The sequence below is a fragment of the Pempheris klunzingeri genome, chromosome 20 (assembly GCF_042242105.1).
Source record: "Pempheris klunzingeri isolate RE-2024b chromosome 20, fPemKlu1.hap1, whole genome shotgun sequence".
Taxonomy (NCBI): Eukaryota; Metazoa; Chordata; class Actinopteri; order Acropomatiformes; family Pempheridae; genus Pempheris; species Pempheris klunzingeri.
The window spans coordinates 1,207,526-1,223,876 of record NC_092031.1 but is presented as its reverse complement, the minus strand read 5'-3'; the positions used below and the strand labels follow the sequence as shown (position 1 = coordinate 1,223,876).

The window sequence follows — 16,351 nt, the reverse complement described above, 5'->3', positions numbered from 1 at the left end:
CGGGGAGGAGACAGAGCGACCATCACTGCTCGGCTGCTGCTTCACCGTTCAGGAAACGTGACGCTGGACATTCATGGTCCCCAGAAAGTGATCCACATGTTCTGAAGATAACTGGAGCTTTTCTGTAGTGAGGGTCAAAATCTTTTAATGTTTTTGGAGACTTCCTGCTTCCTCTCTAGTGTCCAGCAGGGGGCGACTCCACTGGCTCCCAGCAGAAGTCTGATTGGATGGAAGTCAATGAGGAAATGAGGAGAGATGAACATTTTCCTGATGAGTTTCTGCTCTCAGTCTCTAGTTTACAGTCTTCTTCAGCACAGCAGGATGTTCATGTGGTAAATTATGGTCCATTTAGAGGAAGATACACCAGGAAGAGGGGGGAGGGGCTTTAGGGCGGGGCTATTTGTGATCAACAAGCTCCAACCTCTCATCCAACTGTGTGTGTGTTTTGGTTCAAATCTGAACGTCTACCAAAAACAAGCTTCCTGAGAGCATTCAGGATCCCCAGACGATGAACCCTTTTCCACACAAACATAGCAAAGTGTCAGTGTTCTGCACAAATATCTCCACCAAGAGGGGAGATTCCTGCTCCCCAGTAGACGAACCTCAGGACACACTTCACATTTTGAGCTCCACAGCTGGAAAACATCAGGAACATTCACTGTCAGTAGTCCCTGACGGATCCTCGTATTTGAAAAAGTAATGTTTTCCTTCTAAATGCAACAAGAAGTTTTCAAACCTCTACAAGAAATTGGTTTGTTCGCCTGCATGTTTTCATTGTATTTGTTTTTCACTTTGACAAGAACTTTGGTTTCTCTAAGGGGAAGGTTTGGACGCCGTAGACGTGAAAACGACTGTCTGAATTTTAATGTTTCGTTCCAAACCGTCTGCTTCTTCTCATTTTCAGGCAGAAATAAGTTTGTTGTTCAGACTAATGGGCACAATTATCAGTGAGATCAGGCTTTTCAGACCTAAATAAAGCCCTGGTGTTCTGGCCACACTCATTTGTAACGGAGGATTGCTGCTCGTTCCAAACTTGACCTGCATTTAGAAAATACCACAACTGTCATTAATCACAATCCACCTGCGTCAGTCATCCCCGAATAAACACATAAGAAGCTTCATTAATAAAAAGAAGAAATATTCATTTGATCTGATAGTTTGTGGAGCCTCCAGAGGAAGTGACGGGTCAAAACAAACACCGCCCGCTCCATCGTGTTCACTTCACCCACGCTGATGATTAGGAGCTACGATATGCATGTTTTTACCTCCAGGGTTTACATGTGAGTGTTGGATGGAACCGGTTTCTTTGCTCACAGCAGCAGAAAATAAACCAGAATGAGAAATGAGGAGCTGCAGGACAGGAAGTGAAAACCCAGAACGTGAATTAGAATAACATCAGCCATGAATAACAGGTTCTGTGTGATGAAGAGGTGGAAGGATGAACTATTAGAGGTCTGCCTGCTGCCTCAGGTGACTGTGTGTGTGTGTGTGTGTGTGTGTGTGTGTGTGTGTGTGTGTGTGTGTGTGTGTGTGTGTGTGTGTGTGTGTGTGTGTGTGTGATAATGCCTACAGTCCATCCAGACCCTGTAAAGGTTATGATGACAGGTGTAATATCTCCAAGTAGGAGATGTCTTGTGAAGTGTCTTCTGTGGCCTTAACTATAGGTTAACCTGATCACTGACAACATCATCCACACACACACACACACACACACACACACACACACACACTGACTTAAGAAGAGTCCCCACACTGAGACTGTGTAAACAGATCTAAGTCCCAAAATAAGAGTAAGAACAAAAGACTCTTATAGTAAAGAGTAGTGACTCCAGCTGCTCTGTTCGGATTATTATTCTACATTTGCACATCGATGTGTATATATATATATATATATTTATATTTATATTTATATATATATATAATCCTTCCTCTGGTGTTTGTCCTTACTCTCAATCAATCAATCAATCAATCTTTATTTATATAGCAGCAGCAGTGTTCTCTCAGACTGTTTCTATAAAGAGCAGCTCAGAACAAACTCTTTCATTCAGAGACCAAAGATTCAGGAATCCAAACATGAGCAGCATCAGAGATTAGATTAGGAAACAGTGGAGGAGGAACTCCCCTTTAACAGGGAGAAACCTCAAACTTTCTGTCGGCGTCCATGTTACTGTGTATTTATTTTATAATCTGCTGTAACAATATAATTTCCCAGTCTGGGATCAATGAAGTCCACCCATCATCCATCCATCTATTCCCTTTTCTCCACCTACCATTGGTCCAGACCGTTAACCAGGTCCAGCAGATGAACTCACATCCCACCCTGTGGTCCTGTCTTCTCCACTCTGGCTTCCCATTAAATTCAGGTTTCATTCTAAGTTTCTTGTCTTTACCTGATGAGCCCTGCATGGTCAGACACCTGTGTGCATCACCAGCAGGTCCCTGAGATCCTCCGACCAGGTTCACTGTCAGTCCCTCGCACTCGACTGAAAACAAAAGGTGACGGTGTGTTTGAGGTGGAGGCTCCGACATGATGGAGCAGACATTAGATCTTCACTCTCCTGGCTGTTTGTCATTGTTTCGTGATTTCTATCTACGGTTCGGAGGTTTAGCTCCCTCCAGCTTGTATTAATATAATAATCATTAAAATAATTCAGAGTAACTGAATTCACCTGTCTGGGCTGTTTGGATGTTCTCTGTTTACATGCCAGCCTGCGTTTGACTGCTAGCACGCTAAAGATCAGGAGGAATCGTTGCCCCTGTGTTCTACTGTTCAAAGCAAAGTGAAGCTGTGGTCTGATATGTCCTGAAATGGCCACCGTACAAAGATTAAACCCTGTTCAAGGTAACAAGAGAGCTTTTAATCTGCCAAGACCCTCGAGACAAACGTGACATCTTCCATTTTTAACTCAACGTTCACTGAAGTTAGTCTGTTAGCTTGAAGACAGTTTTACCCAGAGATCAGTGTGTGTGTGTGTGTGTGTGTGTGTGTGTGTGTGTGTGTGTGTGTGTGTTTGTTACACGCCAGATGTTCTCTGCTGTTTGTTATCATGATTTTATTCTTATTTGGAGAGTTTAGAGCTCCAGATAGTGACGACACTCATCCTTAATTTATGAAGCCAGAAGGCAGGACGGCCGTATACACACACACACACACACACACACACACACACACACACACACACACACACACACACACTCTCACACACACACACACACACACACACACACACACACACACACACACAGACTCTCACTCACACACACTCACACACACAGACTCACACACACACACACACACACACACACACACACACACACACACACAGACTCTCACTCACACACACTCACACACACAGACTCACACACACACACACACACACACACACACACACACACACACACACACAGACACACACACACACACACACACACACACACACACACACACAGACTCTCACTCACACACACTCACACACACAGACTCACACACACACACACACACACACACACACACACACACACACACAGACACACACACACACTATTACCAAACACCTTTTCTCTGTTATGCTGTTTATCGTCATGTAGAGACGCTAAAAATTAATTCAGGATTTGATTCGTGCTCCATATCGAACATATGCACACACACACTCACAGACTCACACACACACACACACACACACACACACACTCACAGACTCACACACACACACACAGACACACAGACTCACATAATAAGCAGCTGTCTGTCTGTCTGCATGTGTGTGTTTGTCTTACATCCAGAGGTTAATGAGACACAACAAGTGTTTTATTGTAAGTAAAACTGCTAAATGGTCTCTATGTTGATGCACTTTGTATTTACAGCACAATATTCCTCATATTCCACAGTATGACCCTCTATAGTATAACTGTATGTGTTATTAATACCAAGGAATAACTGATTATCGTTCAAAATGTCGGGGAAAATATGCTTTCTTGCCAAAAGTTAGATGAGGAGATGGATCCCAGTTAGGATGTTGTTAGCTTAGCTTAGCATAGCTTAGCTTAGCTTAGCTAAATCACAGAAACAAGGGGGGCAGCTGGTCTGGCTCTGTCACCAGTCGGACAACACACCTAGCAGCACCTTTAACGGTCACTTATTAACATGTTCCAGTGTCAATCTTCTCACCTGTGTACAAACAGGAATGTAAAAACAGACTAACAGGTAGTTATGGGATTCTTATACTTCAGCCAACAGGTTTATTAATGAACTTTGGAACGAACCAGGCTAGTTGCTTCGTCCTGCTTTCAGTCTTTATGCTAAGCTAAGATAAGCTAAGCTAAGCTAATCTGGTTCTGGCTTCACACTAAACACACAGACCTGATGCTGGTATTGATCATAACCCTGACGTCTTGGCATGAAAGTGAATAAAGTATATTTTCCCAGAAATGTCCAACCAAAGAATCGTCATAATCATTGAATTAGTGAACTTCATTTAAATTAACTAAAACATGGAGGCTGTGGTGAAGCCTTGCAGCTCGGTGCAGGCGGACCCACAGAGGACTCCCTGAAAAGCTTTTGTTGCTCACAGTGTTGGCAGGACGAGCCGTCGTGGAGAGAGAGCAGAGGCTCGGCTGTCGTTTTAGGGGGAGGACGAGGACGTCAGACGAAGGCAGATGAAGGAGCTTGTGGTTTCAGCCACACAGGAGGACGAAGCGTGACGAAATGTTTCTCCGTGTTCTGCAAACCAGCGATCAAATTAGCTGTGGTTCTTGTTATTAACCCCGTCTCTCTCTCTCTCTCTCTCTGTCTGTCTGTCTGTCTCTGTGTGTCTGCAGGCGGTGGAAACAAACCTGGCCTCCAAAGACAGTCACTGGGTGTTTGTGAATGAGGTAAGACTTCACATTTGATGATCCTCTCCCCCGGCAGTGTGTGCTGCACCTGTCCACCACCTGTCACCACCCAGAGGGTCTATTAAGGAAATAAGATGTTGTTACTCTAACTGTCCACCTTTTGTGGCCACATTAGCAAGAATAAATATATTAAACATTTTAAATTTAGCTTGGTGAGAAACAAAATCAGGTTTGACTTTCAAAATAAAGCTGGTTTCATGCGGTTGGTTTTAAGAAAAAAGATGATTGTAAGTCTGTGACATGTCAGAAGAGACTGAATGTGACAATAAGCTGCACTCTTTATATTTATATTCATTTATACACCACATAGACACCAGAGAGGATGTTTCAGACATTAATACTTTATGTTTTAAACTGTTTATCACTAATTATTATTAGGAGTAGTTGTTAGAAGCTGTTAATTTCAAAATATATCCACGACTTTTTAGATGTTTCATCCGTTTATCCATGAAAATCAATTATTCCAAACATAGTCGACCAATTTAATCGTCCCATAATGAGCCAAACTTATTAAAGAAGCTTCCTTGATGTATTTCTTGGATGGAAGTTTCCCCGTCGTGGGACTAATAAAGGAATATCTTATCTTATCAAACCTGATTTCACTTCCTGAGCCTTTATCTCCACATCAGGAGCCGGTTTGTGTTTCTTAACGTGAGAGACAGACCTGACGGATGCTGCAGCCGCCTGTGAGCATCAGTCTGGACTTTGGTTTGTTCTGTTCAGCTTCTGTTTACCCATGAACCCTTTTTTCTTTTTATCACTCTCCTAATAAGCCTCACCAAGAGGAGTTTAAATGTCCTCAGTCTTCACAGGACACTCAGAACACTGCAGCGCTGAACTCCAGGTTGTAGATCAGGTCAAAGTCTGCTGTTTAAATGAATCCTTAATCAAACAGCGGAGGATAAAAGCTGAGCAGTGACTCCAAGTAAAGCCAGAGGAGTTCAGGAGTGTGTTTGTTCAGGTTGAGGAAACATCCCTTCTTTCATTGCTGCATCCTTTTTCCCTCCCCCTTTTGGCGGCCGGTCCGCCAGCATGGGCGACTTTCCACGCTGGAAGGGAAATTGAAAGGTCCCCCCCCAAAAAAAATCCTGACATCTCCGCAGCAAACAGAGCTCTGACTTCTCGCTGTGGGGCTGTGTTTCCTTTTCTTCTTGAAATTATCTTTCCCTTTTAATTCCTCACTCTGCTCCCAATATCAATATCCAGGCATCTTCCCGGCCAATTAACTGCACTGACAACAGTGTTAACAGCATAATTCAGAGGGAGACGAGGGGGAACTGTCATCTGCTGGAGGCTGAATACAAAAACCCTCAGAAAGGCTTCCAGAGCCACTTTTTCTTTTGCCTTTATTTCCCGTTACCTCCCAGCTTGGTGCCAGCCGTCTAATCCACTTAAAATTCTCTGCTTAGATACAAAGTCATAATTTAACTAATTATACTCTGAGTTTTTAATTAACCAAAAGAGCGAAGAGGCGTTCGCTCGTCTGTTTGGGCTTCTTGGCGTGTTGAACGGTGTTTGTGATCAAATACGGTTCTTATGATAAATGTGCGTTTGTGCTGCTTCCATTTCAAACGTGAAATGTGAGCGCGGTTTAACATCTTGTTCCCGCTGAGGGCGTCTCTTTCATCAGGAGAGCGTTTCCATCATCCCACTACATCATCATCATCTCCCACCTTCCCTCCAACTTAACAAGAGCATCGCTGGGCTTTATTCCACGTCAGAAATGTGAGGATGAAGTGAAGACAGACACAGATGTCCTCTCTCTTCCTACATGAGGTGATTCGGACTGTTTCAGGATCATAAAACGGACTTAAACGCCTCCTTTTTAGCCAGCGTTTAACCTTCGAAGCAGTTTTTAGATCCCAACACACCAAAAATACTCAGGAGGTGTCCACACCACATGAGGCCAGGCTCTCATATCAAATGTAATCTGATTTAAGATTAAACTAAAAAGCTAAAGTCTAATTTGAAAATAGATTTATGGATCAAATTCGTCCACAGTCTCAGGGAGGTTGGATAAAACAGTCTGAACACATTAACCTGAGCTCCATCTGCACTTTTCACTTTATTTGGAGTTTTTTTAAAGTATTAATAGATTAAATGAAGTCATAGTTAGTTGCTGTGTTCACACTGAACCACAGGCTGTAAATACAGAAGCTTCCTCCCACTGTAACCAAACAGGAAGCCAAAATATATAATATAACACATCTGCTGCATCAAATCACAGGTCAATCGGGACATTTCATCCTTTTTTTATGACATCAAATAACGTCTGGTGTGTAGATTTTACACTGCAGACAGACACCAGGGGGCGATCCACATGTTTCAGCTGTCCTGAACTCAAGGTGCATCTGTAACCATGGTAACTGTGTACATCAAAGGTGTCTCGAAAGCTCAGGATGCTTTTAGTCATAAAGATTTTAAAAAAGCACCGTTTATGATCCAGGAGCGTCACTGGTGTGTTTCTGCCGATCCAAACAGACCTGACACTCCTCTGAGGTTTAAGAGCTTGGATTATTGATCTGACCTGAATAAAAGTTAAACTGGAGGGTGTGACCTCACAGTCACGCAGAGTGGAGCCTCTTCCTTCACTAAAGATCTCTGGTGATGAAGCACGCCGCTGCCACACTATCATTTCCACCAGCAGCAGCTCAGCTGGTCTAAACACAGTCCACTAACGTCAGGCCGCTGGCTCCTGATTCCAGTCCTGACTGTGCTTAGTTTTTGTTGAGAAAAACTACTTTTATAAATCCTAAAATGTGCCGAACGCTAATACACATTTCCATCAGAGGAAAATGGCCGAAATGAATCAAAATTGGGAACCAAAATTACCCCTGAATTACCGCTGCTCCCTCCGTCTCTTCCCTCCATGTGTGCAGGTGAATCAGCTTGTCTCCCATCCTCCCTCCCCCCAATCTCTCTCTCTCTCTCTCTCTCTTCCCTCCCACCCTCCCCCAGTCCTGCAGGATTTGAGCAGCGTCTGTGTGTCAGCTAACAGAGGTGCTCGCTAGTCCTGGATGGGGGGGGGTGCAGTGAGATGTCAGGCGTGTTGTCACCAGGCTGCAGACAAGCTCATTTCCACTTTTTCCTTTGCTTTGCTTTTCCTATGAATAATTCTGCCACACTTGTGTAGTTCAGGCTTGTGGTTAAGTACAGATCTTTATTTCGTCCCCTCCTCCTGCACCTGATCAGCATGAAGCCCAGGAAAACAAAGACAGATTGCAATCAGGTTTCCAATCTGAGTCAGTGTGAACGACGAAGTGTCTTTATCTGGAGCAACAAGTGCAAATAGAGCCTGTGGTGGATTTCACTCTTCACCTTCTTTTCTTTGTTTCCAACCTGATTGACTGTCTGACTCTTTTAGGTCGATCACCTCGTTCCAGATCTCCGATATAAAGTTGGTGAAAAGGGAAAAAAACGACTAAAAAAGACCCAATTATATGAAATAAAACCAGAATTCAACCTTAAAGGGATAGTTTGCATTGTGAGGCCGGCCTGCTTATCCATAGTCAGAGTATTACCTACAGTGGAGGGCAGGCGATACACCCCCAAGTAGAAAGTGGTTTGGAAGCGAAGCAATGAGGCAGAAAATAGTATTTTAAAAAGAAGCATTCATCATTTTAAGTGTGTGCTAGATTTAGTATTACATTATGTTTATTTATGCTCTCTTCAAAACCACCAGACTCCATTGACAAAAATGGTAAATTTGCTTTGCAGGAACACAGGAGCTGCAGGTCAGCTGCTGTCTTGATCAACAAACTGAAACATTAGTTCAGAGCTAAACTAAGCCGTCAGAACCAAACCAAAGTCACTCAGTAACACGAACAACCCAACCGCTGGAGGCAGCAGTAACCGGCACTGGCCGAGTTCTGCACGGTAAAATGACTGTTTTTGTCAATGAAGTCTGGTGGCTTTGAGGAGGAACGGCTCCAAGTTGCAAGTGGTGAAAATATTCTAAATACGGCCGCCCGTCCACAGCAGTACATGGCTCAGTGTCTGGAGAAGGAGCTCCTACAACCACCATATGAGATGCACCAACCAGGATTTGGGTTTTCTGGTACTTCGGGTTCATGGTTAAAAAAAAAACACTCCCACTGGATGTTAAATCTCACATATTTAGGTCATTTTTCTGCACAGACAGCTGCAGCTAGCAGGCAGCGTATGTAGTGCTTTGTGGCAGTATATTACAAAGTCAGACAGGTAGTCGGCGGCAGGAGACTGTCCTTTTCACCCTCTGTCTGCTGGTAGCACAAACAGCCACAACCAGACGACACCGCTGACGCCAATTAAAGAGTCCTGGAGAGAGACAGAGCGGGAAGCAGAGAAAAGAGGAGGAGAGAGGGGCGAACAAACAGAGGTATAGAGAGGAGAGAGGTACAGTAATGAGAGAGAGGGGTGAGGAGGGATGAGGACAGTAATTAACCAGAGGGGAGAAGGCAGGCGGGTGAGACAGATGAAAGAGGGACACTCGGCGGGCGGCAGTGAAGCCTAGTGGTTCGACAGAGTCTGTGAAGCAGCAGCTGTCACGTTTGATCTGACCAGCGATTGTAGTAAATCCACACAATCTGTCCGTGAGGCTGCGCTTGGCTCCTCCGAATGAAGAGAAGAAGAAGAAGAAGCAGCGGCGTCTCTTCTCCAGCTTATCTTTTCATCTCCGTGCGTCTAAAACAGGATGAAGCTTCTTTCTTCGTGAGTTATTTTACCCACCAGACAGACTTCAGGGTCCAGGATCCACACATCAGCTTCACTTCCGGTCTGATGACGTCCGAGTGGCTGCCAACGCCTGAACAGTCTGCACGGGGCGAGCAGACGAGCGACCTGATCTCAAACTGTTCTCAAGTGTCGCAGAGCAAATATCACAGACTCGCTTGATATTTAGTTTTCAAAGTTCAAGAGAGGAAACCCCCCCGTTGGTGCACCGAACACAACAGATGCTATTTTTAATCCTACAAGTCCGAACTTTTATTTTTCTTTACCAGGACGTTGTTAGTCGTCGGCTTTTTAAGATTCAGCGAGGCTAACCACCTGCTAGCGGATGAGTTCCTGGTTATATTTTCAGTGACGTTTGTCTGTTTGTCAGCAGGATTATCCAAAAACTGCAGGCTTGACTTTGATGACACTTGGTGGATGAGTGCAGCACACACTATCCAGACATAGAGGGTGGTTTTGCCTGGACTGGACCGTTCTCCACGTTCCCTTAGTTTAGTCGTGAATCAGAGTAACGGACAACGTGACCTTTTGACTTGATGAGAAGCTGACAGGAGCTAGATGTGAAGTTGAGGGTTTGCCAAAGGGGAACCAGACTGTGTGCGTTGAAATCGATCCAATAGTAGTTGGTAGACGGGATACAATGTTGAGCATCTCTTTAATTCACTAGAAATACAGAAAACACAAGCACATCTGGCTGCATGCTGCCGGACATCTCGGTCTGCCGGGGGCCATAAATGTACGCTGGTGCTGTAATTATCAAAGCAGGATCCAAGTGTTTAAGTTTCTGACCTTCTAGCTTCATAGAGAATCTGCTAACCTGCAAACCTTCGACATATTGATTTATTGGTTTCATCACTTCTGCTCACCTGGAAATACAGAAAACAGGTCTCGGCCTGCCGAAGACCCCCGAACAGCCCATACTCATTATTAAACCCACCTGTAAACCAGCGTCCATGTGTGTGCTCACATCACTGTGAGGTCAAAGAGTCAAAGTGTCACTCATGAAATGTTGGTGATCATCAACTATTTAAATGTGTTTATGTTAAATGCTTCCATGGTGCATTCAAAGACCTGTCCAGCAGGAAACGTCCCCCACAAAAGATGAGAAACAAGACCGTGCAGGTTGTCTTTGTTTAACGGCTGCTTTTTAAAAATGGATTACTGCTAAACAAAAGCTAATTACCTGAAGAAGACTTTTAACTGTAAATGACACCTGTACTTCTCCTCAAAATGCAAATCACACACTTAGTGAACAAAAGCAACTCGGGGTTACATCAGAGGAGGCTGTTAAACCATCCATCTGTATCGACGGCAAAATCCATCACAGCCTTGTTTCTCTGTCGGGGCTTCGTCCTTCCTCCTCCTTCCTCCTCCTTCCTCCTCCCATGTCTCCCCGTCGCTGCACAGAGCCCAACCGAAGGCCAGCGTCTTGCTAGAACAGGTCTTCCAGCAGGCGAAGCTCTGTTTTAAAAAATAATCTCACTGATAATAACTGGAAACTGGAATAATAACATTCATTAATCATTTATTAAAACTCATTAGAGCGTCAGATTGAATCTGTCTCCCCCTTCTGGCCATCGGAGTAATTACACCAACACTCTTGACTTCCATCAATCGCTCTCTCTCTTTTTTAATCGTAATCCTTCCTTTGAGCACCGTGTTGGATTCCTATGTGGAGCGTCCACAGCAGAGGCTTTTCTTTGGCTCACATCCGAACCGGAGCCGTTCCGACGACGCAGGTATGCTGCTGAATACAGATGTAGAAGTGCAGCTCTCCAGCTTTAAGTTAAGCTTTAATGAACTGAATTAGCGACAGAGTTCCTCTGATAGGCTAACAGAAATAACACCAAAGCCCAGGCCTGTGTGAAAAAAGTGTACTTCACTGCATGATGTCACTACAGGTGTAACAGAACACACCTTTGTCAGCGTTTTCATGCAACACGTCTGAGGCTTTTAACGATTTTACGAATGATGCTGGATGAAGTGTGGACTATCAGTCAGTGCTTGATCCTCAGATGTTATCAATACTTTTAATAATCTAAACTGCTAACATGCTAACAGTGGGTTTACCTTATCTAGCTGTGCCAACATGGCCGCCGTGCAGAGGATGAACCCTCGTGCTTTGCCTTTCGTGCCGCTCCGCCCTCAGGACAACGAGTGATGAAGATCTCAGAGGAGCAACGTCTCCATTTTGAATCCGTCTGGTCCAATAACTTTGTTTTTCTGGTTTGTAATGAGCCACCAGGATGTTATCCTGCAGACTTTCTTGTTCCACGGTAATGTCTGACAGCATGTTTATGACAAACGCCTCGCCATGCCATGTTTTCTATTATTTGAAGTGTTAAGCTGCAGCCTCATTGCTTCTGAATAAGCGGCAGTAAACTGCGTATAATGACCCTCTAATCATCCTCAGTCAGGATCCCATCTTTCCTTGCAACACCATTACCTGTTACTGGAGGTAATATTATACTCACTGCTGTGTTTCTCAGAAGATAACGGCCCTTCAAACCTCTTATCTGATTCTTGCAGTGATTCCCATGATCCTCAGCTCAATTCCTATTCACTCTTAAGTCTGCCTGCGCCTGAATGCAGGTCATTACCATCTCCCTGTAATATCACATCCATTTCATCCCCTCTTCTGCATCCATTTTGTGGATGTGAGTGCAAGAAAACAGTTTGAATATTGACTGTATTAAGGCGTCTCTGGCTGCACAGCTGCGTCTCGGACCCAGAGGCTGTGCTGTTATGTAAGACACTGGAAGATTAAAGAAAAACTGCCTGTCGTCGATGTTTCATCCAACCTGTTTGGGGTCTCATTTCACAGCTTAAACATTTTAACAAGTACTTAGAGCTGCTAAAGGAAACCCCAGTGTTTTTAATCCTGGGTCCTCTCTGTGTCCTCATCCTGGTGTCTGAGTGACTGGTAGGTAGTAAAAGTGTTGGAACTGGTCCAGTAGATCACCTCAGCCAGCAGACACCAAACGGGCTGCAATGGCTGCAACGTGATCCTTTGGGACAACTGCACCTGATCACAGTAGGTCCACTAAAAGAGCTTGTTTGATCCACTGACAGGCTCAGAGTGTTATTCTAAGTGTGTGACAGCATCATGGAAAGGATCCCTACAGAGAGAGACCTGGAAGATCCTTTTGGTTTAACTACAAACAGCACACACACCAGACTACATTCACTAAAACAGGGATTTTAGAGAACAGAACACAGGAGCTGCTGCTCTGCTGCTGCCTCCATCAGTCAGTGTGTTTGTGTTGTGTTGTGTCTTAAAGGGTTAGCTCAGGAAATCTTTGCACAACACACAGTAACATAAACAGACTCATCAGCAGTAGTAGACAGTTCCTGTGTTCTGTGAGGTAAAATCACTGTTTATCGCTCTCTGCACACACACCAGACTCCATTCAAAAAATCAGGAATTTAACCACGCAGGAGCTGCTGGTCTTCTCTTCTGCATCAAAACATTTACAGGTTTCATTCTGTAGCTTTATCGGTGCTTTCGATTGTACGACATGATCTTCCTCAGCTGATGGGGGGTGTGTTTTTTCTTTCCATTTCCATTAAAGGTCAGAACAGACATTATTCAGACGTGTGGAGCAGCACACAGGCGCCTGTGGACTGATGCTCACGTGTTTCTTGAGTGGATTGAACACAAGAGAAAGTAAATGCACTTCAGCAAAGACAGCAGACAGACTCTTAATGTCTCGACTGCAATTACAGGACCTGGAATCAAACTTTGTTTGGGTTTTAAAGCTTTAACCTGACAGAATGACATGTTCTCAAAAGTCTCCAATAAATGAGCTCCAAATCCCGGTGACTTGTGTTTACCAGCCCGGCTTCTGTTTTAATTGGCGAGTGGGAAAATAAATACGACTTTTCAACTAAAGAAAACAAACAAGTCATCGGTCGGGACTCTTGTTTAAGCTGCGGACGGTAATTATGTTTGGTGCTGCGAAGTGTAATGAAGCTAATGTTATTCATAGATTATTTATGTGCTTTTATTTATAATTACACCTCACAGAAAATAATTCACTGAATATAAACATTTTAGTGGCTCTGATGCTGCTGTTGGTTGCGATATGTTAAAACTGCCTGATCGATGCTTATTAGCATTTGGTTCAAGGAAATAAACATTGTTTTGTTCATCAGGTGCTGAGTTTACCTCACAGTAAGTTATTAAAGTTAACGGAGACCAAAGTAAAAAGTAGAAATAGTCTCACACCATCTGTGTACTTACAAAAAGATGAAATAAGGATGTCTTGAGTTTGGCTCTTTGTTAATTCGCTCCGCTGTGTCACAGTCAGCCCGAGGAGACGTTCACTGAGACTACAAGTGTTTTGTTTGTGTTTTTATTCCAACTCTGAGCTCCTCAAATCTGCCCCTGATAAATAGAAAGATAACTAATGCTGAACCTAATGGAAACCGAACAGTGAAACGAGCAGACGCACTCTGGAAAATGAGGCGGAATTGAACTGAAAACAGAAATTAAAAAGACATAAAGACAAAAAAAAAAACTAATGAAGAATACAAACTGTAATAACTCTGCCTCACAGCTCTTCAGAAAATCTGCCACAATCAGCGTCTTCCTCTCAGGAAATCGGTATCAGAGCTCTGGGAAAACAACAATCAGTCCTCCTCTAATGAGCTACAGAACGAGTGGAGGTCAATAACGTCCTCCTCCTCCTCTCACTGCAGGAAATCAGCGACTCGGAGATCCTGGAGCTTACCCACAGTGCACTGGGGCGCATGACGGTGATCCGGCAGATCTTCCCCATGTGGAGGGACAGCAGCACCCGCTGCATGAGACACAACCACCGGATCTCCTCTCTGCTGTGCGACCCGCAGGAGGGATACCTGCAGAACCTGGAGGTGAGTCACCAGCATCAGACCGATGGTTCTGATGGTTCTGCTCCTTCAGTGTCTGCTGGGTTTCACACTGGATGAATTATGTGGTGATATTTTAGATCATTACTCTTCTTCTACTCGTCCATTTATTAGAGCAAGTTCCTGACGGTGAGTCTTCCACAGTATGACGTTCATTAATACAAGTGTAGACCAAATAAAAAGAAAACATAGATGGCAGAGGAGGTTTTTTAGCTTGTCCACTTGAATACTAGCTGTATGTCCAGTTATAGTTGCCATGCAGTTCACGGCCTGTGGTCTTTGCACCCATTGGTCCGAGGTAGGTGGGAGGGGTTGAGCCAGTTTACTGGGATCATTTTGTGGGCAATCACCATCAGAACTCTGAGCATATACAATTAGTTTTTCCCTAACCCTCTTGAAGGTGCAGTGCCCAGAATTAGCTGCTGCGGGTCAATCGACCTGTCCAAGTGTAAAATCTCACCTTTTTCCCTCTTCACCTCCCCCCAAAACTTTTGCAATTCAGAGCAATCCCAGAAAATGTGAGAAAAGTCCCCTATAAGACCCCAACCTGTCCAGCAGAGAGGGGAAGACTCCTTTTCATACTTACAATAGGTGTTTTAAAATATCTCATTCTTAATTTCCAACTGAATTCTCTCCAGGTCGGACTACTTTTCTTTTATCATCAGCAGTTTGTAGCAATGGATAGATGGATAGATGGATAGATAGAAATACTTTATTGATCCCCAGGGGGAAATTCTGGTGTTTACATACCATAGAAAGTTAAAGTGAGCACCACCATGAATACAAACAACTAAGCACAATAAAAATGTACAAAATGTAAGTAAAGGTAATAAATAACTAAGTAAAGGTAATAAATACAATGTAATATGTAATATGTGCTGTTACAGTTTGGTTTAGGCACCAAAAGACAGATGCTGAAACAATAAGTCAAATATTAAACACAGAATATGCTCCTGTCGTCATGGTGACAGCATCGCTGGCTGCAAACATCAGCCTACTATCTACCTACCAGTCTACCGAACACAGAGCCAGTGAATTATTTGATCAATGCACAAACAGAGACGAGGTTTCTCCAACTTCAGGCTTCACCGCTGACCTGAATGTGACCCCGTGACCCCGGCCATAACCTGGAGGGGTTGGGGGGGGGTTCGCTCCTGTGTATAGGAGGAAACACCTTCACACCTGAATGCTAATCAGCTTGTTTGACACCTGAGGTCATTCGTGTCGAGCCTTTCTACAGTAACACTCATCCACAACGCCCCCGGAGGTGTTTCTGCCTCAGCGCTGACTACAGTTTGAGCAGGCCGACTGAGACAAAGGGAGAAATGGGGCGATTAAAAGTGCAGCGTGAAGGATTTAGTGTCATCTAGTGGTGAGAGGGCGTCTACGGTGGCTGATGAGGACCGAATCATAATCAGGAGTCAGGAGAATAGTGATCTTCTTCCTCCATCATTCACGCTGCTTTAACATAAAACATGCAGAAGGCTCTGTTTGTCCTCTCTGGGCTGCTGTAGGAACAGGATATATAACAGACTCACTCTAAGCTAATGAAAAGACAACAGATCTTAGCTTCAGGTGATTAAACACATCATCATTTATCAGTTATCATCACCTTTAAGTCCACTTTGCTGGACTCTCATCTGGTCGCTTTGCTAAATATAACGGAGCCGACGAGTGAACAACACTGGAGTTAGTTAGTTAGTCAATCTAGTCAGAAATTTGTGTCCAAGAAACACTGAATCACACTGTTGATCGTTCTAACTTCATCTGGAGAGGGGGGGGGGGGCAGATAAGCCTTCGCCGAACAATAACCACACAAAGTTTGTCTCAACAGTCAAACACAAAGACTCGTTTCACA

The 16,351-nt window shown here is 44.1% G+C and overlaps 1 protein-coding gene across 1 annotated transcript in view; it reads left to right on the top strand.

The window, feature by feature from the left end:
- LOC139219753 (glutamate receptor ionotropic, delta-1-like) overlaps window positions 1-16,351 on the top strand; it is a 454,804-nt gene that overhangs the window by 366,624 nt on the left and 71,829 nt on the right. Inside the window, exons 5-6 of the mRNA XM_070851702.1 lie at window positions 4,819-4,872; window positions 14,305-14,478. Coding sequence (XP_070707803.1) covers window positions 4,819-4,872; window positions 14,305-14,478 — 228 coding nt within the window. The remainder of the gene's footprint in view (window positions 1-4,818; window positions 4,873-14,304; window positions 14,479-16,351) is intronic.